At 37.0% G+C, this 26,849-nt stretch overlaps 1 protein-coding gene and 1 pseudogene across 2 annotated transcripts; one reads left to right on the top strand and one right to left on the bottom strand.

Annotated features, from left to right (window-relative positions):
• Positions 1 to 1,205: 1,205 nt before the first annotated feature.
• Positions 1,206 to 4,240, top strand: PLDEPSILON (phospholipase D alpha 4). Its single transcript, XM_086595064.1, has 4 exons — positions 1,206 to 1,422; positions 1,757 to 2,317; positions 2,389 to 3,604; positions 3,703 to 4,240. Exons 1-4 carry the CDS (start codon positions 1,336 to 1,338, stop codon positions 4,134 to 4,136), a joined length of 2,298 nt encoding a protein of 765 aa, XP_086451190.1. The 5' UTR covers positions 1,206 to 1,335; the 3' UTR covers positions 4,137 to 4,240.
• Positions 4,241 to 4,667: 427 nt separating this feature from the next.
• LOC147512103 (nucleotide pyrophosphatase/phosphodiesterase 1 pseudogene) lies at positions 4,668 to 6,865 on the bottom strand (annotated as a pseudogene). The gene has a single exon (XR_015214713.1). The product of XR_015214713.1 is annotated as a nucleotide pyrophosphatase/phosphodiesterase 1 pseudogene (transcript).
• Positions 6,866 to 26,849: the final 19,984 nt, after the last annotated feature.

The following is a 26,849-nucleotide window of genomic DNA, read 5'->3' as shown; positions in this document are numbered from 1 at the left end:
TAGTTTGGGCCATTGGGCCTGATTCGTAATCTCTCCATAGTTTAGTAGAACCCATAATTTGTAAACTGATATACTGGTTGGTAGAGGCTCATTTGATACCATTTTTTTAAGATCCATTTCTCCAACTTGTTAGGCGACCTGGCGCACACAAAAATGGACATGGTCCGGCGAGTTTGGCGTAACCAAGGTCCAAAATATCAATATCGATGAATATATCAAAACCAATATATATCGGATATATCTATAGTTTTTTGGTGACCAGTCCAAACTATTTAAAATATTGGAAATATCAGATATATCGGAAATATAATATCAGAAATATATTGAAAATATTGGATTTATATTAAAAAATGGTCAAAAAGTCAATCGATATATATCGTAAATTTTTATATCGGAAATTCCAATATATATCGGAAAAAAAAAGAGTTCTATATTCAGTGGATATATGTCAGAAATATCGATGTTGGTGTACCAAAATACCGATATATATCGACAATATATCGGATATATCGGCGATATTTTGGTGCATGGGTGTAACCACTAAACAACATTCTTGCCAAGTAAAATATTATTGCCACAGCTGAGCGTACTCCAGGGTTTTAGATTTGGAGGTTGATAAGTAACATGTTTTTGTTGCACAAAGCTCTTTTACAGGGTTCCCATTCAAGGACACAACAGACGCGGCATAGTTACTCTGATTGGAAACGTAATTGGAAAAGCACTTGACTGGCATTTTAAATCAGAATACAATAAACCAAAAGTAAAAATGAGTTTCTTAAGTATATGTTATTATGGGAGCTGCCCAAACGTAAAATCTCCGAAATTTTGGAATAGGCTGGTGAATCTGATAGTATAGCCTTCTTGTGAAAACCTACATAGTGACCACGGCACTGACCAAACCACATATAATTGGCATAATACCGTCAGCATGTGGAGCCGGACTAAAACGAAGAAGACTACCTCGTCATCCTAAATGTTCAATTTTTTTGTTTTGAAAAGAACAATTAAGCATTCATCTATTTCGTTCACAATTACTCACATGGAATCCGTCAATTCTGTAAAGTACAACACATGTACAAATGTATTAAACCGTCCAAGTGATATTACTTGTAACACACTTCTTGGTTGCCTCTAAGACATAACAATGTACAATTTTTAGCAAGTTGTTTCTTTAAACTGTCCAAGTCTTCAATTGCATTCCAAGTCACTGCCTCACTTCCAACCTGTGCAAGCAAATTTACTAACATCTATATATAAGTTGTGGTACTTCTCCCTCATATCTACCCAAACGAAACTCAGTGACTCTTACTCATATACTGCTTAAAAGGATTGATAATGGAGGGAAAGCGCAAGTTCTTCCATGGAACACTTGAGGTCACCATTTTCCATGCCACCCCGTATGCACCATCTTTCCCCTTCAATGTAAGTATTCAAGTGCATAAGCCATTCTATGTAGAAGCTTTTAATGAATAAGTCCTAGGATCTTTTCGGAAAGTAGTACATTAGATTACCTAGTAGTAGCGAAATTCATTTGGTTGTTGTGCTCCACAATGTAGGATAGTACGCCATAGGTTGTGGGTACAAATACACAATCTTCCGCCCACAAGAGACACATTTCAGAACCAACTAGCAACTCAATACCCACCATGACTAATTTGTAAACAAACGAGTCCATGAGACCTGAATTAAACTTAGCTTAACAGTGTTGGGCATCAATTCTTTTACTTAGCTCAATGAACTGAAGTTATTTTGATAGTGTATACTGATAGGAGAGAAGGCTACCTATGTGACCATCAAAATAGACCGCAAGAAAGTCGCAAAGACAACTCAAGCATACGATCGAGTATGGAACCAAACCTTTGAAATTCTCTGCGCCCATCCGTCCAGCTCAACTATCACCATAACAATGAAGAGAAAGTGTTCTGTCTTGGGGAAAGTCCATATTCCAGCTTCTCGGATTCTTAATGAAGAAACTCTAATTGATGGTTTCTTTCCTCTCGAAACGGAGAAAGGATACCTGATCCCAGAGCAGAAACTCCGCTGTATCTTATGGTTTAAGCATGCAGATGCCGAGCTGGGTTGGGAGAGAGCACTCAGAAATGGTGAATACGTGGGACTTAAAAGTTCTACATTTCCACAAAGATCAAACTGTCATGTGACACTATATCAAGATGCTCACCATCACTCTACATTTAGTCCACCGGTTTATCTTCCTGGACGCCCTAGAAAGCTCTGGGAGGATGTATACAGAGCTCTCGACAATGCCAAGTATTTGATATACATTGCAGGATGGTCTTTCAATCCTAAGATGGTGCTGGTAAGCAAAAGTCTATTACCGTTGCTTGCTCGTGATTGTCGGTTTGGTTAATTCAGAACTCTTTTGAGCAGGTCCGCGATCTTCAAACTGGAATTCCATATGCAAGAGGGATAAAGATTGGTGAACTACTAAAAAGGAAAGCGCGGGAAGGCGTGGCAGTGAGAGTCATGCTCTGGGACGACGAGACTTCCTTGCCCATCATTAAGAATAAAGGAGTAATGAGAACCCACGATGAAGATGCCTTCGAATACTTCAAGCACACTAAGGTAGTCTGTAGGTTATGCCCAAGGTTACACTACAAATGCCCCACTCTCTTTGCTCACCATCAGAAGACCATCACTGTGGACACCCAGGCACACTTACTCTTATCCAGTGAATACTCTACTAGTTGTAACAGAGAGATAATGAGTTTTATTGGTGGATTAGATCTCTGCGATGGACGTTATGATACAGAGGAGCATTCCTTGTTCCGAACACTGAACACCCAGTCTCTTGCACAAGACTTCTACCAAATCAACTTTGCTGGAGCTAGTCTTCATAAAGGTGGGCCAAGAGAGCCATGGCATGATGCTCATGCTTGTATCACTGGTGACGCTGCTTTGGATGTGCTGAGCAACTTCGAGCAACGCTGGTCTAAACAATGTGATCCTTCATTACTTGTTTCCACAAGCATTATACCGAACCTTCAACATTCTTATCCTCAGCATGAAAATCCTCCTGGAGATTGGAAAGTTCAAGTTTTCAGATCAATCGATCAGCTATCAGCGAATTCTTTACCTGATAAGAATTTTCTAGAATGCAGTATTCACGAAGCATATGTAGAAGCAATTCGGAGAGCAGATAAATTTATCTACATTGAAAACCAATATTTCATTGGAGGTTGTCATTTGTGGGAGAAGGATAGACGCTGTGGATGCGAAAATTTGATCCCAGTGGAGATTGCACTAAAAGTGGTGAACAAGATTAAAGCGAATGAAAGATTTGCTGTATATATTGTAATACCCATGTGGCCAGAAGGGGTACCCGAGAGTGACCCTGTACAAGATATACTACACTGGACTAGACAGACAATGGCAATGATGTATAGATTAATTGGAGAGGCTATCCAAGAGAGCAACGAATCGGTGCACCCCAGAGATTACTTAAATTTTTTCTGCCTCGCAAACCGGGAGGAGGAAATGAAAGGGGAGTTTGTTCCTCCTTATTCGCCCCAGCATGCAACCCAGTATTGGAATGCCCAAAAGCATAGGAGATTCATGATTTACGTCCACTCCAAACTCATGATAGGTAAGTGCAATCAACTCTTAATGGTAAAGTTTGATTCTCTACAGCTTTGATGCGATCCACCAATTTAATCATGCTTTTGTTGACACTAATTTCTGCAGTGGACGACACTTACGTACTAATAGGAAGTGCCAATGTGAACCAAAGATCGATGGATGGAAGACGAGACACTGAAATTTCCATTGGATGCTACCAACCAAAATATATGGGGAACAAATCCGGCCATGGGGATGTTCACGCATATCGGATGTCGCTCTGGTATGAGCATACTGGGCGGTCTGAAGAATCATTTCTAGATCCCCACAGCTTGGATTGTGTTAGGTTGATGCACATGATTGGAGAGGAAGCCTGGAAAATATACACTGAGGAAGAGGTAATGGACATGGAAGGTGTCCATCTGGTTAATTACCCGGTAACTGTATCAAATTATGGTAATGTTGAGGATCTTGCAGAAGGTGGGGGTACCTTCCCCGACACCAGAACCCCTGTAAAAGGAAAGAGATCAATAGTTCTACCACCAATTTTTACAACATAAAGAACTCACAGACGCAAAGGCACACACTATTCATCACCATCTAATACCAAAGTCCACTCATTATTGATATCAACAGCCAAGATATAAATTGTTCTGTTTCCATATGACTTTTGCTTCTAGATAAGATAACATTCTAATAGTAATAGAGCAGTGTTATTTCAGATAAGTACAACACATAGAGAAATTAAAATTTCCATTGAAGATTATGAATAAGGGTAGATACCAAATAGTTCTCTTTCATCCCATCTAATACAGACTTCACAGCACTTAATTATTGCAGATGATCAGGTATTTCCCCAAAAGTAATCCCTCCCCCTTTTTTTCATATGCAAGTATATGTAGCAGTCTTTGCTACTCATCCCATTTACCATTTGAAAGGTCAGTGTCGCCCAATGTTCCACAACCTCATTGTACGTGTTAGCTTCAAGCTTCAATTCATAAGTGAAGTAATCACTGATCGCAACCAAATGTATTGAATACAGATGAATTCCAAAAATGCTAGCAGATATTGTACAAGAAGCACAAACAGAAGACACAAAAATAAGAAGTATAATATGGAACACAACAATAAGCAGATCTTTGCTTGTCATTAGCAAAGATCAGTTGACAAAAAAATATAGAATAGGTTTCTATAGTGCATCTACAATTAAAATGAAAAAAGGCCATGAAAAAGTAGAGCACTTTTAACTAGCTCAACTTACATGTATAGTCACTTTAAGTAGGCCACAACAGAACTACCACTTCATAACACTCATAGTAATTGCAAATATCATCTTCAATTCATGGTGGCAAATCAACATTAGTGGAAACTACTCGCCAAGATACAAATGATAGCATCTTATGTATTTACAGCTTCATTTCAAAATGAAGCCAACCATTTACTAGAATGAGTATCCGCGGTGTAAAGATCCATATCCACTGTTCTCAGTTGTCCTTTTGAGTGAAATCGATGCCTTGTAAAACTTGAATCTCACAAGCTTGGCAAAAGTAAGGACTTCGCAAATGAAGCTGTTCCATTATTGGAAGCGCCTTGTATCTCCAAAACTGAAGTAACCATATTGTAGATTTGAACATTCTCAAAAGATGGAACCTTACGACCCCTTGCAAATTGAGGACCATGGCCAATAAAAATAGTCCTCATAGAGAAGAAAGCATTATCATAGCCATGTGCTCCTCCGCATTCCTTCCGCTTTGAACCCTTCTGCTCAACCTTAAACCCTTCTTGAACCAGTCCTATTATAGGAGGTATCCTCTCACTCACACTGTAATGAAGCCTAGCAGGTAAGTCCTCCTTTAGATACACTATCAAATTCTTCCCATTCTGAACCTTTCCAGAACTTAATCCTTCCATCATCTTGGAAACTACATCTGATGGCAAAACACCAACAGGAGGTCTAATCGCAAGTAATGGACTATAAGACTGAATCCAATCCTTTGGAATATCAATCCACTGAACCAAATCTTCAAGAAAGATAAGCTTCTTATCACAAGTACCAACCATCCCATGATCACCAACCATAATAATGGTAACATCCTCAAACACCCCTCTTTTCTCTAACCCTTGTATCAACTTCCCAATCATTCTATCAATATTAGCTACTGCATCCGTTATCTCCGGATCATCAGGCCCAACTTTATGACCCTGATGATCTGGATCCTCAAAGTACAAAGTCATAAAAGCAGGAATCTCATCACTAGGTAGATCAAAATATCCTAACACAGTATCAACGCGTTCTTCAAATGGAACAGAACCATTATAATGCTGACAAAAATTATAAGGACAAGTCCATGGACCTTTCTTTACCTCAGAACCAGGCCAGAAATAAGTAGCAGCTTTCAATCCATTATTCACCACAGTTTCCCACAACGGTTCGCCTAACCACCAATGTGGTTCATGACTCTGCATATTAAAACCTTCACCAGTAACTGGATCAAGAAAATAGTTATTAATTATACCATGGTAAGCTGGATAAAGACCAGTGACAATTGCATAATGGTTTGGGAATGTTAAAGTAGGGAAAACCGGGATCAAACCCCTCTCCGCTTCGGTCCCATTCGCGATCAACCGGTCTATATTAGGCGTTGCCGTCTTGAACTGGTACCCGAAACGAAACCCATCAGAGGAAATTAATAGTACAACCGGTTTTCGAAGCTTGACGAGAGGTCGGGCGACGGTTTCTATGGAAGGTGTAGGTGTGTGAGTGTGGGAGGAGAAGAAGAGGAAAGCGAAGGCGATGGAAGCGGAGAGGGCGATGCATGTTATGAGGAGAAGAGAAATGAAGAGAATAGTTGTTGAGGTTATTTTATGAGGATGGGTTGATGGACTAGTGGAATTTGAGGAAGAGGAAAGAAGAGATGTTGATGGATTTAGAGGAACTTCTTCTGAGGAAACTGGAGTTGTGGGTTTTGAGGATGGTGCAAGAATTGAAAGAGAAGCAGTGCCCATTGGGAGTTTTGGATCAGAGAAGTGAAAAAAAATTGGGAGTTTTGGAAGTTGGATTGAGTAAAGTTGAAGCTGAGATGGGGAGATAAATGGAGTGGAATTGAAGGATTGTGGTTTTGGTAGGGTGTTGTTTGTGAATAAAGGTAGGTTGGTGACTTGGTGTTGTGATCAGTGAACTTTTGCTTAGTTTGGAGTTTGGACGAGAAGAATGGGAGAGATCTTCTGTTCTGCTGGCTGGAAATTTCGGAAGAATCACTAAATGCTTTGGGGATATTCTAGTGGAATTGTTTTCATTTTACAATTAGCACTTGTGATGGACTAATATACATAGCCCAATGTATATATTATATAAGTTATATACGTGTCCAACACAATTCACCGTGTCGATTATACCAAGACATCATCAGCTCGCTCATATTAAGACCTTAAACAGGTTGTTTATACCAAGAGCTTAACCAAGTCTTGTAACGCTCAAAGATGGAAATGCAGTCGTTACAGCTATTTTGTAACAGCAGTCATGCACTCATTTCAGCTCATTGAAGTCTAACAATTAAGAGGACCTAACCTGACGCAGAGGAAAGGGGAAAATCTCAAAGACCACTACAAAAGCAAGAGGATAAGGCGAGGCAAAGGGGGGAGCTCCATGCTTACATTCTCTCCATCTCCAATTCAATCACTCAATTCCAATATGAACTACGTCTGACTTGATTCCAGTTCACCAAAGAATTGGATACGTAGGCAGTTCGATAATTCCAACTCAGTCATAACATCATCTTCCCCAATCACCCAGACTCATAAGATCGTAACTGAAACACACCTTTACAGCACCCGTTCCACAATTGGGGTGCACCAATGTGGACAAATATTTTTTCACTAGATTGATGTTCATTGTGTCTTAATGACGTCAAAAGCCTGTAGTTAGAATCCTCAACTTTTAATTGAAGTTGAAAGTTTTTAATACTTTGTTCAACATGTCTGAGCATAAATGGTGCACAATTAGCGAATGCATCATGGTTAGATCTGATGGAGACATTTCTTGGAACCTCGATTTTCGTAGGGCTTTCAATGATTGAGTTATCGATGAGTTAGCATCTTTTATGGCTCGGCTTGGAGAGGTAAATCTCAACCAACGGGACTCTGATTCGATGGTTTGGTGCCCCGACAAGAAAGGGATCTACTCTACCAAGTCGTTCTATCTCGTTCTTCGTTTTTGGTATCCCCAAAATAATGGGGTTGTTTCCATTCCCCATTTTCCAGGTTCAAGAATTTGGGGTTCCAAAGTCCTTACGAGAATTACTTTCTTTGTTTGGTTTGCAGCTTTAGAGCGTATTCTTACTGTTGATAATCTCAAGAATAAAAATTTTAGGTGTCAAACTCTAGATTTTTGTCCCTTATGCTTGATGGTTGAGGAATCGGTTAATCATTTGCTTTTGCATTGTCTTTTTTCTTGGACTGTTTGGTATTGCTTTCATTGGGAGTTTGGTATGGTTTGGGTCAGTCCTAGTCGGGTGGTGGATCTCTTTACTCGATGGTACACATGGCCCTTTTCATCTAGAGGACAGAGAATATGGAACATGTTATCTTTTGCAATTATGTGGGGCATTTGGTTGGAACGGAATAGATGCATTTTTTAGGGCAAAACTATGGTGATCTAGAAAGTCGTACTAGACATCAAGGAGCTCCTTTGTTATTGAAGTAAAGCTTTTGTGGATCTAAGAAACATTCATTTTGAACAATTTGTAGCCAGATGGCTTGGAAGATATTATGTATAGAGAGTCTTGAGTTCGTAGGCCCGTGCATACTCACCGACTCCTTTGTAAACATTTAGATTTTTTTTAGAAAATTGGGACTACCGTTTTAGTCGCTAATCCATTTTAATTTTCTAACAAATTGTTTTAAATGAAGTTTTAATTAAATTTTAAAAACCCGTTTTTTCAATTGGGAGAGAGATTCTGTTTTAATAGGAGAATAATTCCTGTTTTAATTAGATATGCTAAATTTTCTCTTTTCAATAGGGGAGGAATTCCTATTTTAATAGGAGAATGATTCCTGCTTTAATTAGAAGTGTTAGAATTTGTTTTAATATAAGAAGAATTCCGGTTATAATAGGAGATTAATCCTGTTGTAAAAAAAAAGATTCCCGTTTTCAAATAAGAGAGAAATTCCCGTTTTAATAGAAGATGACGTGAAATTTTAATAGAGCTAAAAAAAATACCCCTTGTGGGAGCTTTAATATTAAGATATAGATAGCTTGTAGGCCCGTGCATACGCACCGGTTCTTTTGAAACATTTAGATTTTTTTTAGAAAATTGGGACTACCGTTTTAGTTGGTAACCCGTTTTAATTTTCTAACAAATTATTTTTAATGAAGTTTTAATTAAGTTTTAAAAACCCATTTTTTCAATTGGAAGAGATATTCTATTTTAATAGGAGAATGATTCCCGCTTTAATTAGAAGTGCTAGAATTTGTTTTAATAGAAGAGTAATTCCCGTTATAATAGGAGAGGAATTCTTGTTATAAAAAAAGATTTCTGTTTTTCAAATAGGATAGAAATTTATGTTTTAATAGGAGACGATATGGAATTTTAATATAGCTCGAAAAATACCCCTTGTGGGAGCTTTAATATATATATATATATCGGGCTGGCTACGTTGACATACAGAATTGACTTACTAAATTGACATATGCAATCCAAAAGCGGACTTACACATTGCTCTAAGAGCTGAATTTTGGTAGATATTATCTCCCTACCATGGATAATATCTATATAAAAAATCAGCTCAATCGGATGTGTCTAGTATTGTAAAAAGAGTGTTAAAATTATGGACCGTCAGATAAATTTCAAACTTGAACTCAATTATTGGTAGGGTTAGATATGTTCAAAAGGGCTGATTTTTTTCGAGATGATCTCCATGTTATGGAGATTACATCCCAAGAAAATCAGCTCTTGAATTGAGATACTAAACTGACATACGCAATCCTACCCACTCAACTCGTGAGATCATCTCAAGATCTAAGGGTCCAGATTAAAACAAACACAAAGAAAAAAAAAATAGAACCAACCCTTTGTTCTCCATTTCGCGACCAAAACAAAACAGAACAAAGAAATAAAACAAAACCTTTCATAGAAATAAAACAACCCAAATTCTCCCGCGGCAACCAAAAGAAAGAAACATAACAAACAATCAATTAGTCTATATGAAGAAGGTGGCAATGCTCAGAATTTTGCTCAAAACAAGAAATCTTTGCTTGGGAAAAGTATGCATTTTGATGTGGATAACATACAAGGTGAGTATCATTATCCAGTGACTTGGTGAGAACTTACTCCATTAACATGAATTCCATTTATAAAAGTTCACTGTTAGGCTACTTGAACTTTACTTAGCTTACTTCATCATGTTAACCAAATTTTCCTCAAGAAACCTAATGGAAGGTGTATCATCATTGGATGAATGGAAGAAAATAGCAAACGATCAGGGGACCTTGGAAAAATACCATTGTATATGAAATTGGTTCAAGTCGTATATGAAATTTTAGTTTTTTCTGCGCATTGCTCTAGTTTTTGTTGTTTTTTTGTTCTTGTGTTTATCCTAATTGTGAGATATCTTGTGTATTGCTCAAATAGAGTTCAAGTTGTCTCAAGCAAGTAAAAACATTTCGGTTTTTTCTGCATTGCCCTAGTTTTTGTTGTTTTTCGCAGACATTGTAGTTTTTTTTTTTGTTCTTGTTATCCCAATTGTTATAAAAATAAAAAAGAATAAAAAATCAGTTATTTCAAGTACATCAATGTGAGGAGACTACGTCTGGAACATGCAATGTGAAGATTGTTAGCCCATCTAGTTTTGAAGAATCCATATTTCGCTGGTTTAATAAGAAAAATAAGTAAAAGTGGTTAGAAGGTTGTTTTGAAGAATAAGAAAAAGAAGTAGAAGTCGTTAGAAGGTTTAATAAGAAAAAAAAGTTGAAGTAGTTTTGAAGAGTCGTCATAACCTGTCTGTGCATGATGAATAGTATATCATTTAAGATGTTTTATAGTTCTACCGTACCACTTTTGTTATTAGTTCTAGTGACTGGTTTAGAGGGTTTTGCAAGTAAATAGTAGTAACATGCACAGGCAGCACAACCATAAATAATAATAGGTTTTATAATCATAGTCACGAAGACTCGATAGATATTGAGACCCTAAAAAGGTTATTCAAAATCTTTGGTTTTTAGTAGCTTAGACAAAAGCATATAGCCAGAGATTGATCATCATGTCTCATGAGATTGCAGACTCTCTCTCTCCATAGCTCAGTACCAATTACCAATATGGAAAAGTAGTAAAAATAGAAAAAAATAAAAGACACTTGCTGACCATTATTGTCTGAGAGAATTGTGAATTCCATTGAGTTTCCATTACTTGAAATAGTATATCCAAAATTCAGTTATTTCAACTACATCACTTAACCATTATTATCCATGCATTTTTTTTTATCCATTCAGTTGATTAGTAGTTGCTAGATTTCTTGTTGTCGCAAATTGATTGTATTGGATCATATTCACTGTATCATTATATTAATTCTAACAATATTTTGGCGAAATGAGATCATTGATGCATTGTAGTTTTGGTTTTTAAATTAGATTGTACGACTCTCTCTAATTTGTTATGTTTCACTTTCGTTTTGTCGATGAAACTTGTTTTTCATATTATTAGATTGAAGCTTTTGGTTACTAATACTTGTTTATTACTATTTTTTGTAGCAATAATGGGTCCTCAATCAAAGAATGTGAAGAGCAACATTCTCGACGAAACTACTCTCATGCTTGAGAAAGGTATGCAATTGGGTGGGCCTGCAATTCCCAAGGAAGCAAGGAGATCATTCCCCGAAGCGGAAAACTTGACCCGGTGCAAATTTATTGGTGGGCGTTACCATCGTGATGATCATGTCTGAAGTTGGAGCTTCGAAGTTGGATTAGGGTTTTGTATATAGATTAGGGTTTGAAGTTGGATTAGGGTTTGGTTAGGGATTAGGGTTTGAAGTTGGAATTTAAAGTTTGAATTTATATGTTTGAAGTTATATGAATTTCGAATTTGAAGTTATGTATATGAATTTGAATATGAAAATGTACGTTTGAATTTCACGTTGAATTTGAATTTGAATATGAATTTGAGTTTGAATTTGAATATGGTTTGATGTATATGAATATGAATTTGAATGTGAATTTAAGTTTGAATTTGAATATGGTTTGATGTATATGAATATGAAGAAAATAAAAAAAATCAGTTTTGCTTGGATTTTGGTCCAAACGATCCACTCAGGTCACAGAGAAGTGTTCAAAATAATCTATTCAGACCGCTTAGAATCTCTCTAAACGACCTCTTCAGATCGCTACCCTTTAGACCTAAATGACCCCATCAGATTGTTTAGGTATGCATCCAAACGATGTAGTGAGGTCGTTTAGGTCTATAGGCAAGCGATCTGCATAGGTCGTTAAGGTCAGATTTGTCTGTGAACGATATTTGGGGATCGTTTTGGATGCTTTTGTGCGACTTGGCTGGGTAGTCTGGACCAAAATCCAAGCAAATTTTTTATTTGATTTTGTTCATTTCATATCCAAACCAAATTCATATACGCACATAACTTCAACTTCATATTGATATACATAAAACCATATTCATATTCAAATTCAAATTCATATACACCTTCATATACATAACTTCAAATTCATATACACACATATCTTCAACTTCAACTTCAACTTCATATACATAACATACATAAAACCATATTCAAATTCAAATTCAAATTCATACTTCAAATTCATATACAAATGATTCTAACTTAAAATTACAAATCGTTATGTCGTTGTCTTTGTAGGAACCGTTATTTCAGAATGAATATTTCTACAAACCGCGAACACCACGCGCAGCGGAATTAATGGGTGTCCACGATTTGTGATTGGAAAACATACCTTTTAGAATCGGCTAAGATATAATCTTTGGGAATCCAAGCTATGAATCCGAATCAACAATCAACCCCTTGATCTTCTGTTGTATTCCTTTAGAATAGATTGGACGTTGTGTGGGCAACGATCTACCAACCCCCTTCTTTCTCACAAAGCTAGATCTAATTTTGGATCTATCTTTCCTTGCCTCTTTTTCTAATCCAGTGAATAGTGATTTTGGCCAGGAGAGAGAAAGGTTCTATTTATAGGCTACAACAGGGACCATGAGGAGAAATTAGGGTTGGGCCTCCTGACGGGCTTAGGTTTCCCATGTTCGCCCAGAACACACAGCCTAAGTCCGTCAACAAATGGATTATTCCACTAAAGGCCATTGTTGCACTACCGCCCTAATCTCAAATTACGTGTCAGCGTTTATGGGCTCCATATTATATGCTCGTTGATCTCCCCGTGTTTAAGATATCGAATGTCCGTTGATTAAGTCAAGTTACTGACAACTACATTAATCAACTTCTTATGTCCTTGAGTAGTACCACTTAACCTCATTGTCATGTCGGAATAAATCCACCTGCAGGGTTTACATGACAATCTTTTTTAGCTCCTCAAGGGGACATCATCAACCCGACTTCCTGCGGGTCACGGATTCCTTCTATAATCAACAGCTCACCTTACATACAATGTCATTACCCAATCCATCGAGTTTGTTGATTTACAAATGAATCTCACTCATCGATGATTTAAAGCAATGTACAATGCACGTAAGTGCCCGTTATTATATCTGGATTAAGAGGACAAGCATCCATAATAATAGAGGTGTTTGTTCTCTTATATAGTAAGTATAAGGAGAAACAACCTCACTTGGTCCTGTTCAATACACACAATGTGTACTAGTGTAATCTTATAGTCAAGATAGACTAATATCAGATTATACTACAACCGTACCAATGGTTTGTCCAAATCCATTTAGGTTGTGAAAGATTACTTATACTTTATAAGGTACTGATGATATGATCTTTTGTGTGTTCACACCACATCATCTACAACATAAAGTATTAGACATATGCATATAACTAATAACATATATAATATGCATAATATTTGCCCATATGATTCTCATTCAAAATATAAAGAATAAGAGTTAATACAAAAGTAATGCTTTTAATATATAACCCTATCACTCTTCATCACCATCTTTATCTTTATCGTCGTCGTCATCATCTTTATCATCGTCCACATCGTCAATCTCCTCATCAATAACTGTCAAGTAAGAAAGTGATGACAAATATCAATTTTAAAGTGAACTCCAAACAAGAAAATTTAGTATACTAAGAATGAATGAAAACTACGGAAATCACTTTACTTAGTTATCCCTTTCTTCCTATTTGGATTTTGTGGACAATTTCGTTTGTCGTGATTAACACCAACCAGGTTACAACAAGTACATCTCCTGCTGTTTGTCTTCCATTTTCTAGTTTTTGCAATGCCTTTCTCCATACCTCGTTTTATTCTAGTACTACTTTTGTAAACCTTCATTCACTTCTTTTTTTATTCCTTTAGTTTGTGAGATGTTGGGATTCATAAGTAACACTTGTGAGGCATCAATTGCAAGTTGTGAGTTTTCATTGCCAGTGCATGAATCGACAACTGAAATCTTTCTCTCGTTGTTAGTCTTCTTTATTTCCTTGAGCTCCAGTGATAGTTATTGTAATCTTTTCAACATCAATTGGTAAGTCTCATCTGTTTCAGCCGCTTCATATAGACTAATTGATTGGCAACCATCTATGGGCGGATGTCGACGTTTCCCTTCCTCTTTTTTTGGTTGCAATAGACTAATTCAAGGACTAGTTATAATCAATCACAAACAAAGTATAATTTAAAGACGAAAATGGATGGGTAGATCTGTTTGAAATGAACAGTTCCTTGAGGTTCAAATGCAGTCGTAATGATGCCAAAAAAAATATCTTAAATTAATGCGTATAATACTGGTATCAGTTAATTTCCAAACCTGACCAGAATCTCCACATATAAAGTAGGACAGTCTTTCAAAATCAAAACTACAGCACCAAGGATTATGAAATCCCAAAGCCTAGATTTCAGGTAGCAGTTCCTTGCCATCAGAATAAGGATTACCCTTCGGGATAGAATAGTTTCCCCTGTAGTCCATGGTCATTTATGTATGTTACACTTGGAAGATAAATGATGAAGTGTAAGAAAAATGGTTATGAACTACAAATGTTAACAATGAATATTGTTAGGTACTTTCAGTTCAACAAACTAAACATTTTGATTCAGAGAAAATTCAACAAATAAGAAATTGTTCTTTCGACTAACATTAGTTTTGGCAATTCTATTCACTAACAGTCTAACACTTGCTCAGTTTTTTATGCTTCGTTTCTTTTCAGTCAAAGAACTTCTTGTATATATACCGACTTGAACCAATTTCATATACGATGGTATTTTTCCAAGGTCCCCTGATCGTTTGCTATTTTCTTCCAGTCATTCAATGATGATACATCTTCAGTTAGGTTTCTTGAGGAAAATTTGGTTAACAGGATGAAGTAAGCAAAGTAAAGTTCAAGTAGCCTAACAGTGAACTTTTATAAATGGAATTCATGCTAATGGAGTAAGTTCTCACCAAGTCACTGGATAATGATACTCACCTGGTATGTTATCCATGTCAAAATGCATAATTTTCCCAAGCAAAGATTTCTTGTTTTGAGCAAAATTCTAAGCATCGCCACCTTCTTCATATAGACTAGTTGATTGTTTGTTATGTTTCTTTCTTTTGGTTGCCACTGGAGAATTTGGGTTGTTTTATTTCTACGAAAGGTTTTGTTTTATTTCTTTGTTCTGTTTTGTTTTGGTCACGAAATGAAGAACGAAGGGTTGGTTATATTTTTTTTTTCTTTGTGTTTGTTTTAATCTAGACCCTTAGATCTTGAGATGATCTCACGAGTTGAGTGGGTAGGATTAGGAGTGGGTCTATCCCTCCCCTATAGGGAAATGGTTTACGCCCAACCTTATATTTTTCATTATATCATCAAATGGTTTATGCCCAACCTTATATTTAAAAAAAAATTATATATCCATCTGTACTTAAAGCTTGTTCAGGTCTTAGTGATGTAAATACTAGTTGTAAGTTTCATGGTAGGGTATTTAAAAGTGAACTTCAGTTTGTTAGAGTTGTTGAGACTTCATTGCTTTGTATGTATAGTGAGTTTCGTAGTTTAGATATAGTTAAGAAAGTGTTTGATGGAATGTCTGTAAGGGATGTTGTAGCTTGGAGCTCAATGGTATCGAGTTATGTTCGTAATGGTCGGGTTTACGATGGGTTGGGTTTGTTTAGAAAGATGGTTTTTCAAGGGGTTGAAGTTGATTCGACTATATTGCTTGGTGTGAGTGAAGCTTGTTATTTGTTGTGTCACTCCATCTCGAAATCTAAGGGACGAAATTAAAACAAAACTAAATAATGAAATAAAAGAAAACAGAACAAAAAAACCCAAAGCCTTCGTCTCTAGCAACCCCAGCAAAAACGAGATGAGTATAAAGTATATGATTGTCAATGGCCGAAACACTTCCCTTTGGCATGATCCTTGGTGTTCCAGCCGACCTTTGTGGCTGAATACAGAAGCCAGATTAATTCTAAACTTCCCCAAGGACGCCATTGTTGATTCTCTTATCTTTTCTGGTGACTGGTGTGTTGTTGTGCACGATCTCCTCCCTTGTCAAGTCAAACTATGGATACTTAATACGAGCATACACCTAAATTTGGATAAGGACAAGGTGGTGTGGACTGAGACTAGTTTAGGTATGTTCACAACAAAGTCTGCGTATCAATCTTTGAAATCTTTTCGCGCTAAAGTCCCATGGTATAGATTGGTGTGGGGAAAACTGGTTACCCCCAAGCACTCGTTCACAAGTTGGCAATTGCTCTTGGGCTCAATTTTGACCCAAGATAGGTTAATAGTCAGAAAAATTCTATCCACTTCTTCATGTTGCCTATGTAATGGTTCAAAGGAAAACTCCAAACATCTCTATTTTGATTGCTCGTTCTCAAGAACACTGTGGGCTCGAATTAAGAGGGAATTGGGCTTAAGTGGAACTGTTAAAGACTCAAATGCTGAGTGGTTTGACATCCTTCAAACTACTAATTGAAAGTCAATTCAAGATAATACCTTCAAGGCTTTTGTATGCACTACCATCAATGCTATATGGGTGGAACGGAATAGTAGAAGATTTCAAGGTAAGCAGCAAGCAATCTCTAAAGTTGGCAATACTATCTTAAATCAGCAAAAAATCTCATTACAAGGGCAACTGAAGGAGATTAAAGACTCACCAGGTGCAAGAGTTCTATTGCAGCAACTAAGTATACAAACTCAGTTTGTGACAAAGGTCCCTGTCACTTGTACATGGGCTCCACCTGAGGCCGATGAAGTCACATTGAATCCTGATGGATCAATAAGTAATAATGGCTTGAGTTATGGAGGTTTGGTTAGAAACTCAGAAGGAGGAGTGCACTTCATGTACAAGGGATGTAGTCCTTCTAGTTCAGTTCTTGTTCAGGAGCTTAGAGGAATTCTTCAAGGATTGAAAGGATGAAAGGTAATGGGTTTTAGGGAGGTAAAGGTTGTGTTTGACTCACTCAGAGTAGTATGTATACTGTTAGGTTCGGAGAGTGCTCCTTGGTACTGTCAGAGTTTGGTAGCCACCATCAAGCTGCTAAACCCGTGGTTTGGTAAGCTTGTATACAGCCACACTTTTCATGAAAGTAATAGGGCAGCAGACTTTATTACTAAGACTGCTAATTGTAATGTTTCTTTTGATATGTTATACTTGCCACCTCTAGAGGAAAGTCTAGAACAAATTGTAAAAGAGGATGCTGCAAGTCATGTGTACTTGCGAGCTTGTTAATACAGGTTGGGGGTCTGCCTAACCCCTAAATGCTTATAATAAAAAAGTATATGATTGGTTGCCAATCTGTATCTAGGTTATGCCAATTTGTATCAAAGTTCAAACCCTTTCTTCATCCTCTCTGTTTCCATTTTCCACAAAGGTCTTCTTTTTGCCCCTGAAGAAAAATGCACATACCTGAATGCTTAGTAGAGTAAAACAGAACCATGCACAGAGAGGTTTTTTTTTTTTTTTTTTTTTTTTTTTTTTTAGTTTGTATTTGCTTGACTCCATTTTGTCCATTAGTTATTGTTCTAGAGTTTGATCTAGTTCTTTATAATAATATCAACACTGTCATTCCTAATTTGTTATGATATTAAAGATAAAAGAGAAACAAGTCACAACTATTTGGTTATGCTTGTATATTGCATATATTTATGTAGCAACTATTAAGTAGATATGTGATAAATCCTACTAAACAATGAATATATATGGCTCATGACTTAGTAATGATATCTGACTTTGGATTACTAAGATGTCACCTAGTGTTATATCTGTGTGACATTCTTAGGATATCACCTAGTGTTATATCTGTGTTAATTTTGACTTGGGCATTCTTAGGATGCACCTAGTGTTATATTTGTGTGAAATAAAGTTTAAGTCATCTGGACACGGTGAATGCAAATTGTTTGTAGTGTTGTATATGGTGCGGATGATAAATCTTCTCTTCAGATGGAAAAATACATAATTCAAAATACGAGTGATAAGTTCTCAAGTCCATTCGAAGGGTTGGACGGTCATCGTGCACAAAATATCAGTCAGGAGAAAATGGGAATTGTTTTGGACTTTGACTCGTCTAATACTCAAGTTTTTTATAGCATTGTTTCCTTCTTATGACTTAAATCTTGAATTTTGCAAGTCAGCCGTTGGAGTTGGACTTACTGGTAGTAAAATGGCTAGAAGAATTGGAGGCGTCGATGAATTTGAATTCAAACCTGTCTGAGAAAATCACAATCAAGGTGTAAGTTTTCTTTGATTCCCTATTATAAGGTAGAAAGATACTTGTATAACATGGTTGAACAATATTAGTTTAAAGTAAGAGTTTAGACATTTGTTTCTTTAATTATTTACTCTCAATAAATCTTCCTTTCAGCGGCAGGCAGTTGGTGTCTTGGTTTCTGGACTGGCTTTTGAAGAACAAGATTTCATAATACCTTAGGAAGGACAAAAGGATAACTTGTATAACTTGATTCGAAGTCGGTTGGTGTCAGGGAAGGGGTATAAGTTCACTGCTAACAACTCTATTTAAAGGTTTCACAATATAGCCCTAAACTAGTTAAGTTAGAAAACACATAATGGACCTTTAACTCAAATGGGAGAGCCCTTGGGAGTTGGAGTGCACCTTCACATATCCCAAGTGATGGTGGTTCAAATTCACCAGGATCCTTAATTTTTTTTTATGGGTGTGGTGGTTTAATGTGTTGTGGTTTAATGTGTCGTGGTTTTCAGTCTTTGCATTTCATCCAACTTCAGATATGCTTTTTGCTGGTAGCCTTGGGGAGTTACTTTGTTACAATCCGAGCATGAAGAGATTGGAGAGAATTTGTAGACTAAGGGGAGACACTGTCATATGCAGCGGCCAATCTCTTGTTTTTGCTTTCTCAATCAACTTGACTCCTCTATGTGCACCCCTGAAAGAAATAGTTGGTGAGCGTTATTGGTGGGCGTTACCGTCGTGATCATGTCTAAAGTTGGATTAGGATTTTGTACATAGATTAAGGTTTGGTTGTTACGGATTAGGATTTGGTTATGGATTAGGGTTTGAACTTGGAATTTGAAGTTTGGAGTTGAAATTTATATGTTTGAAGTTATTTTGTATGAATTTCGAATTTGAAGTTATGTATATGAATTTGAATATGAATTTGAACGTGAGTTTGAGTTTGAATTTGAATATGGATTGATGTATATGAATATGAATTTGAACGTGAATTTGAATATGGTTTGATGTTGGTTTCTAATAAACTTGATAACTCTCAGCCGATGTTAGAAATCTCAACCGAAGTTCCTTATCTTAAAATTTTCAGATGATGTCGAAGCTTTTTTTTTTTTTTTTTTTTTTTTTTTTTTTTTTTTTTATCTTCTCTCATTTTTCTAAACCGAAGTCTAAACCGTGTTTGTCGAAGCTGATGAATATGAATATGAATTTGAAGTTATGTATATGAAGTAAGCTATGTGAATTTGATCTGGTGTTTGGATATGAAATGAAGAAATTCAAAAAAAAAATTTGCAAGTTTTTGGTCCAAACAACCCAGTCAGGTCGCATAGAAGTGCTCAAAATGGTCTGGAGAAATTGTTTCCTGACATATTTGCCCTTGACGACCCACGCAGACTACTTGTCTTTAGACCTAAACGACATCAGATCGTTTAGGTATCGTCCAAGCGACCCCGCCATGTCGTATACATTTACCTTAGATGACCCCATCACCTCGCAAGATCATCTCAAGATCGTGACCACTCACCTCGCGAGATCATCTCAAGATCTAAGGGTCTGTAATAAAACAAAACAAAACAAAAAGAACACCTTTGCAAGTTCAAAACCAGCGCCAAACCCTATTGTATTTTTCAAACCCTTAACTAAAAACTAAGGATTAACTCTCTCCACTAAATCAACAAACCAATTCTTACTAATTCTCTTTTCTAGCAAACCTTTAAACTCTGTCCAGTTTCCCGCCAACCAGAAAGAGAGATGGAATCAACGACAACATTGAATGATTCAGGTGAGCAAACATTGATTTTTTCATACTTATATTGAACAAAAAGAGTTATTTGCATCCTACTTATATTGCCAAGTTATATTTCAAAATTATTTGATGTTGATTTCAAACTAGACTAAAATCCTCAAAGATGATTGTTTTTTTTTTTTTTTTTACTTCTGTAGCTTTCAACTGATTATCTATTGTGTTATCTGTAGAATCAATTAACGACATCTTTTTTCATACTGGAGTATTAGAGGAAAATGAAAATGAGGTCGCTTCGTCTTCTTGTCTAACTCGAGACGACATAGACATAATTGATAGCGAAAAGATTCCGTATTTTGGGATAAATTTTACAAGTCTGGAAAATGCGAAACAATTTTATATAGACTACGGAAAAGCATTGGGATTTAGTGCCGTTACTCGAAGTACCCAAAAAAGAATTCCACATTTAGACGAAGTGACTACTTGTCAAATGACTTGCGATCATTTTGGGACTTACATAGAACGAGTGAAAAAAAGAACAGATGAGGGGTCCGAGAAAAAAGTAATAAACAAGAGGAGAAACACGAATACGATGAAATGCGGGTGTTTAGCAACAATGAGAGTGACAAAACAAGTCAATGGATTATGGAAAGTGGTGAAGTATGTTGGTGTGCACAATCACAACCTTGTTAGTCAAGCAAAAAGGATGTGCATGCCTGTTTGCAAAAATTTGCATGTTGTAGCTAAGATGTTGATTGACTCGTTTCGTGATGAAGGGTTACCTGTGAATAAAGTTGTTGATATACTTGACAGACCACAAAATGGATTTTTTGACAGAGATTATTGGAACCACTTAGGTCCATCGAAGGAGTATAAGAAATCTGTCAAAGGTGATGCTACCGCAATGCTAATTTTTTAAGAAGAAGAGTATAGAAGATCCTAATTTCTTCTACGCAATACAGATGGATAGCGAAGCACGGGCAATTAATTTTTTCTGGGTAGATGGCCGTTCACGTATGCAGTTTTAGTATTTTGGTGAGGTTCTTTTCTTCGACACCACATATCGCAAGAACGTATATGAAATGCCATTTGTGCCATTTACTGGAGTAAATTACCACATGCAGTCAATCCAGTTTGGTTGTGCACTCCTATTGGATGAGACAAAAGAATCTTTTAAGTGGCTATGACGGCGGCTATGCACTCCCATCTTCAATCATCACAGCTCAAGACAGAGCTATGCCGGCGGCTGTTGCGAAGGCTTTCCCAAATACACGACATAGATTTTGCCTATGACACATTTTGAAGAAATTCCCTAAAAAACTTCAAGAAGTCATCTTTCAAAAATGCTATCAAAATGTGTATTCGGGAAACTTATATTCTTAGTGCTTTCGAAACAAAGTGGAAGGAATTGATGTCTACATATGAGTTGGTGGAGAATGAATGGCTCATAGGACTATATGAGATTCGAGAAAAATGGGCACCGGTTTATCACTTGGATACTTTCTATGCTGGCACTAATACTACCGGGCGTTCCGAAGGTATGAATTCTTTTTATAAGAATTTTTTCCATTCAACTACAACTCTTAGAGAGTTTGTGTTAAAGAATGATAGGTGTTTGAGTAGAATTGTTCAAAGAGAAAAAAGATAGGATTATACTACAGAACACTCGGATCGCATCATCGATAGTAATGCCTTTCTCTTGAAGAGTGCATCAAAAGTGTATACGAGGAATGTGTATGATAGGTTTAAGAAAGAATGTGAGAAAGCTTGAGCTGAGTATGTCTTGGATGATGGTGAAGAGGGTAGTGATGGCGACATGAGCTACACGTACAAGTCTCGAGTGGTAGGTGATCAGTGTCAGTGGAAGGTGAAGTTCAACTCAGCCACAAAAGAAGGTAATTGTTAATGCAAACTTTTCGAGTTCCTAGGGATACGTTGTGGACACCTTGTAAAGGTTTTTTAGTGTCGTGATATAGAGATACCCGACCACTTTATTATAAAGAGATAGATGAAAGGGGCTAACAAATATAGAGCTGAGTATGACGGTGGACTAGTAAGTGGCCATGAGAGTTCTGAGGTACTGAGAACTACCCAACTTCAGATGGTTGCCAATCAATTAGTCTATGAAGCGGCTGAAGCAGATGAAACTTACCAATTGATGTTAAAAATATTGCAAGAACTATCGTTGGAGCTCAAGGAAATAAAAAATACTAATGACCAGAGCAAGATTTTAGTTGTCGATTCGTGCACTGTCAATAAAAACTCACAACCTACAATTGATGCCTCTCAAGTATTACTTATGAATCCGAAAAAATTATTGATTTGGGTACTGAACTATAGTGGATTTTACGAAATGGGTACTGTATAATTTTTTTTTGCAAAATAGGGTACCGTAGATTTCAAATATTGCTAAAATGGGTACCGTCTATATATACTGTAAAATATGTATACGTATTTGATGATTTGGCATACATAATGCGTACACATGGCAACTCAGTCTCCACGTAAGTAGGCATGCACGAACCACGTGAGTCTCCTCTAAAATTTCTAATCACGAAATCAAAGACGCATGCTCTCACTCACGTGTGAGAAAACTAACGGCAAACTCACGTGAGATCTCACGTGAGTCTTCAAGAACTTTGCTTTCTCAAAGTCCCCAATGTTGATCTCCTTCCAAAATCCCTAACTTCACAAACACTCACAACGGTTTTATTCAAGATCAAACCAAAAAGCAAACAGGAGCTCTATTTTTCCAAAAAAAACTTGCAAAAATGAAGGTAATTGCAATATTGAAGCATATACATTATTAGTTTGAAATGTCTATTAGTTTCTAATGAATACATGAGGTGTTTATAATATTTATGCTTGTCCTTGTGAGAGCTTTATACATTCTTTTAGTTTCAAATTTTGTTGTTAACTTTTATTTCTTCAGTAATTAGTACAGGTTTTGTTCACCATAGGTTGAATGTCAGGTCTGTGATGAGGTTGGACTGTCACACCCCGAATTCCAATAGAATTCAGAAAAACAATATTTGTTCCCGACTCTTCGATCTTCGAGGTGTGACGCACTCTCAACTCCCAAAAACCCATAAACAGTTTAAATATGCGGATAATTAAAAACCAATAAAATTTTTAACTTAAACAAAAGTCCTCTTTATTACAAAAGTTTACAAATAATATTAGGTTACAAATCTCTTTTCAATAACTCTTTATTTAAATACAACTGAAAATATAAAACAACATTTGTCTCAACAAAAAATCTATTACACCTTAAGGAAAAAACAAAACATATCCTGAATGCGACGCTAAAGCAAACCACAATCAGCAACCAACCTTCTTCAACATGAAACCTGTCAAGACTTATCAACTATGTTCATTTAATGAACACACCCGATAAGCAAACATACAAATCGGGTCAGCATTATAAAAATGCTGGTGTGAGTAGCTCTAAAATACAACATATATTTATGCATATACTTACACAATCCATAAGGCAGTTAGTTTCTCCACCGAGGCGCCTTAACTCCCAACAACTAATACAACATTCTTAACTACAATAAGTAAGGCAGGTAGTTCCTCCACTAAGGCGCCTTAACTTCCCACTAACCACACAACAAACCATACGCATAATAAAAGGCATTTAGTTCCTCCACGAGGCGCCTTATGTTCTAACTAAACTAATAACCAGCCAAGCATATTCTATACTTACCGCATTTCATACTCAATTACAAAGTGGGTCGTCTCTGCCCAAGTAATTAGTTTGACCCACCCTTCAGCAAAACCATATACAATCATCTATTTAAAAATATATCATTAACCAACATATTACCATAATTATATTAATTAAGATTTTCTTTGCGTGTCCCTAAAATCACGTCGTATCTATGTCTTACCTAGTTTCCCTAGCTACCACAATCGCTTCCCAACGCCGAACATGTACATCCACATGCCTCCCCTTACATAATGAACCACTCCGTGCGTAACTACCTCGGGATGCGCGACACGGGTAACCCTCACACGAAAGCCATTATGTAAGTACTGCCACTATTGGCGTAAAATATCGCGCGTCTCGCTCTATTTTGCGAACGGAATAATCAAGCCACTATTCGGCTACGATTGCCCAACACATGGGTCAATCAACATCTCGTATATGTACACCCTATACAGGGGCCAATCATATCACATACGCCCACACAGGGCAAATCATATGAGTTGTGGTAGCTAGGTTCTAGGATTTTCGTTATGTAATTTATTCAGGTGTCATACATTTATGACTCATAATAAATCTTATTTTATCCCATGCCAGTATACTTAATTGTACTGAAGCTCAACGTTTCTCGTTATAATACAATTTACATTATCACGTGCTAATACTATTTATTGCACGATATCCACATATCTCTATATCAAATCTCAAAACTTATTATTTCACGTGCCAATCATATATTGCACTACACCATATGGAATATCTCAAGCCTTCTTACATACTACAATATCAATGTCAAATCTTACCTAGATAATGACAACCAAATTTATACAAGCTTCCATAGCATTTTAGAATTTGATTTGTCCATACAATTTACAACATAAAACGTAGCACAATTAAACAGTCCATAGTCCACAATCAAATCCCCAAAAATCTAAAGTCCATGAATCTAAGTCCATATATAATTGAATACTCATAAAAACATATATATCTAAGTCTTGTTATCAGAATTCCCCTCTGGTTACGTGCCAATATTTATATGCTTTACGCACTACTTATGTCAAATCTTAATTAGATAAAGACAAACAAAATTATACCATTTCCGACAATATTTTATTACTACATTTGTCCATATTCTTAAACATGTGAAAAAAACTGGAAAAAGTTAACATTCCACAGTCAACGGTCAAAGTCAAAGGTCAACGGTCAAAGGTCAAAGTCAAAGTCAAGACATCATTGTCAACGTCAAACTATCGTTTCCATGTTCAACAGGTTCAGGGTCATAGCCATGGTTCATGGCTAAGGTCAAAGGTGCAAGGTTCATGGGCTCCTAACTAAGGTCATGGTTTGGACCTAATTGGCCACGCCCAAACCTTAGAACCCAAAAGTCTAAATGTTGAAAGACCCATTAGGATCTCTATTTTAAGTCCTATGGACTGGCCCCACACAATATTAGAAACTGGCCCAAAACAGTTAAGTGGTTCGCCCAAAATTGAACTGAAACCGGCCCAAAAACTTTAAATTAAACTGGCCTAAACTAAAAAATAGAAAATGGCCCAACCCACTAACTAATATCAAAACCGCCCAAAACTAAAATAGATTATTGGGCCCCAAACAAAACCAAAAGGCTTTGGCCCAGGCCCAAGCCCAACTGACCAAACAGGTCGTCTTTTTCTCCAGCTCCCTTACCAGGAGCTCTTCTCCATCGCTTCCAGCCACCAGCCACCAGCCACCAGCCACCACTCACCGGCACTCCAACCCAAACCGAACCAACTCGATTTTACAACCCCATAAAAACCCAACATTTTGATACCCCCCAACTCGATTCCCCTCACCTCCACCAGTGCCATCACGAATTCCGGCCAAATCACGCCGCCATTAACGCCTCATTCAAGCTTTCAATCAACACTCAAACCTCCTCACTACCCCCATTCATCAATCAATCAACCCACAATACAAACTAACAGTTCAAACTACAAAAATCACCCCACCACAGTATTGCAGTATCAACCTTGGATCCGACCGCCATTGTCGCATCCTTGAGCTTTGACAGCACCCTACATCACCCAAACCTCAACCCACAATCTTCCCCTACCACCAACAGTTTTACCCAACCCCACAATCATAATCCAACATCGCAACACAAATATAATACTAACGGTTCAAATAAAAAGAACTGGGCGCTTTCTTGCTATTGGACTCGCGACGCCGCCATTGACGACCTCTTCCGAGCTCCAACAGCACCCAATCTCTAGCACGCCATCCCCCACTACCACCAAACCTAAAATCAACCCACACACAACACAGTATACCATTTTCAAACCATTTACACGACCATGGTTTGTTTGGGCTCGCGCCGCCATTAACGGGCCCAAATCAAACTTCGACAGTTAAATCTCAATTTTCAGAGTTTCAATAGAGTTTTTACCAACCCGACAAACACGACGTCGAATAAAACAGGATAATGAGCAGTATCAATAGGTAGAAACCTTAGATAGAGAAATATGTACACAGAAAACTATAGATTCGGTGAAATAGCAAAAATAGCTACTCACCTTTATTAACAGCTCCACGAATCCCTTATAGTCCGAATCGTCGCGCTCCACCCTCCAGCAATCCAGCATTTATCTCTGGCTCCATTTTTTATTATTTTATTCTCTAAAAACCCTATTATCTAGAACAATCTGATTATATACTTGGGTTTGAAACCCAAGCCCAATACATACTCGGGCCCAGAAATCAGGCCCACATATCTCAAATCCAATCCAGTGAATTTTAAATAAATAATTAAATTAATTAATAAAATAAATAAATACGTATTTTAAATACGGGCGTTACATGGACACTCAACTATTGAGTGCCAATTTATGTACTTTCCCTATAAGGAATCTACATGTGATGGGATCTGAATGTTGGGCATATCCCAAACAACAAAGAATCCAGGACGGAAATACTTGAAGTGCCAACATCAATCATGTCTAAGTTATATGCA

The sequence above is a fragment of the Coptis chinensis genome, chromosome 3, assembly GCF_015680905.1.
Source record: "Coptis chinensis isolate HL-2020 chromosome 3, ASM1568090v1, whole genome shotgun sequence".
NCBI classification, from domain to species: Eukaryota; Viridiplantae; Streptophyta; class Magnoliopsida; order Ranunculales; family Ranunculaceae; genus Coptis; species Coptis chinensis.
The sequence above is the reverse complement of the archived record's forward strand: the minus strand, read 5'-3'. Positions and strand labels throughout refer to the sequence as shown.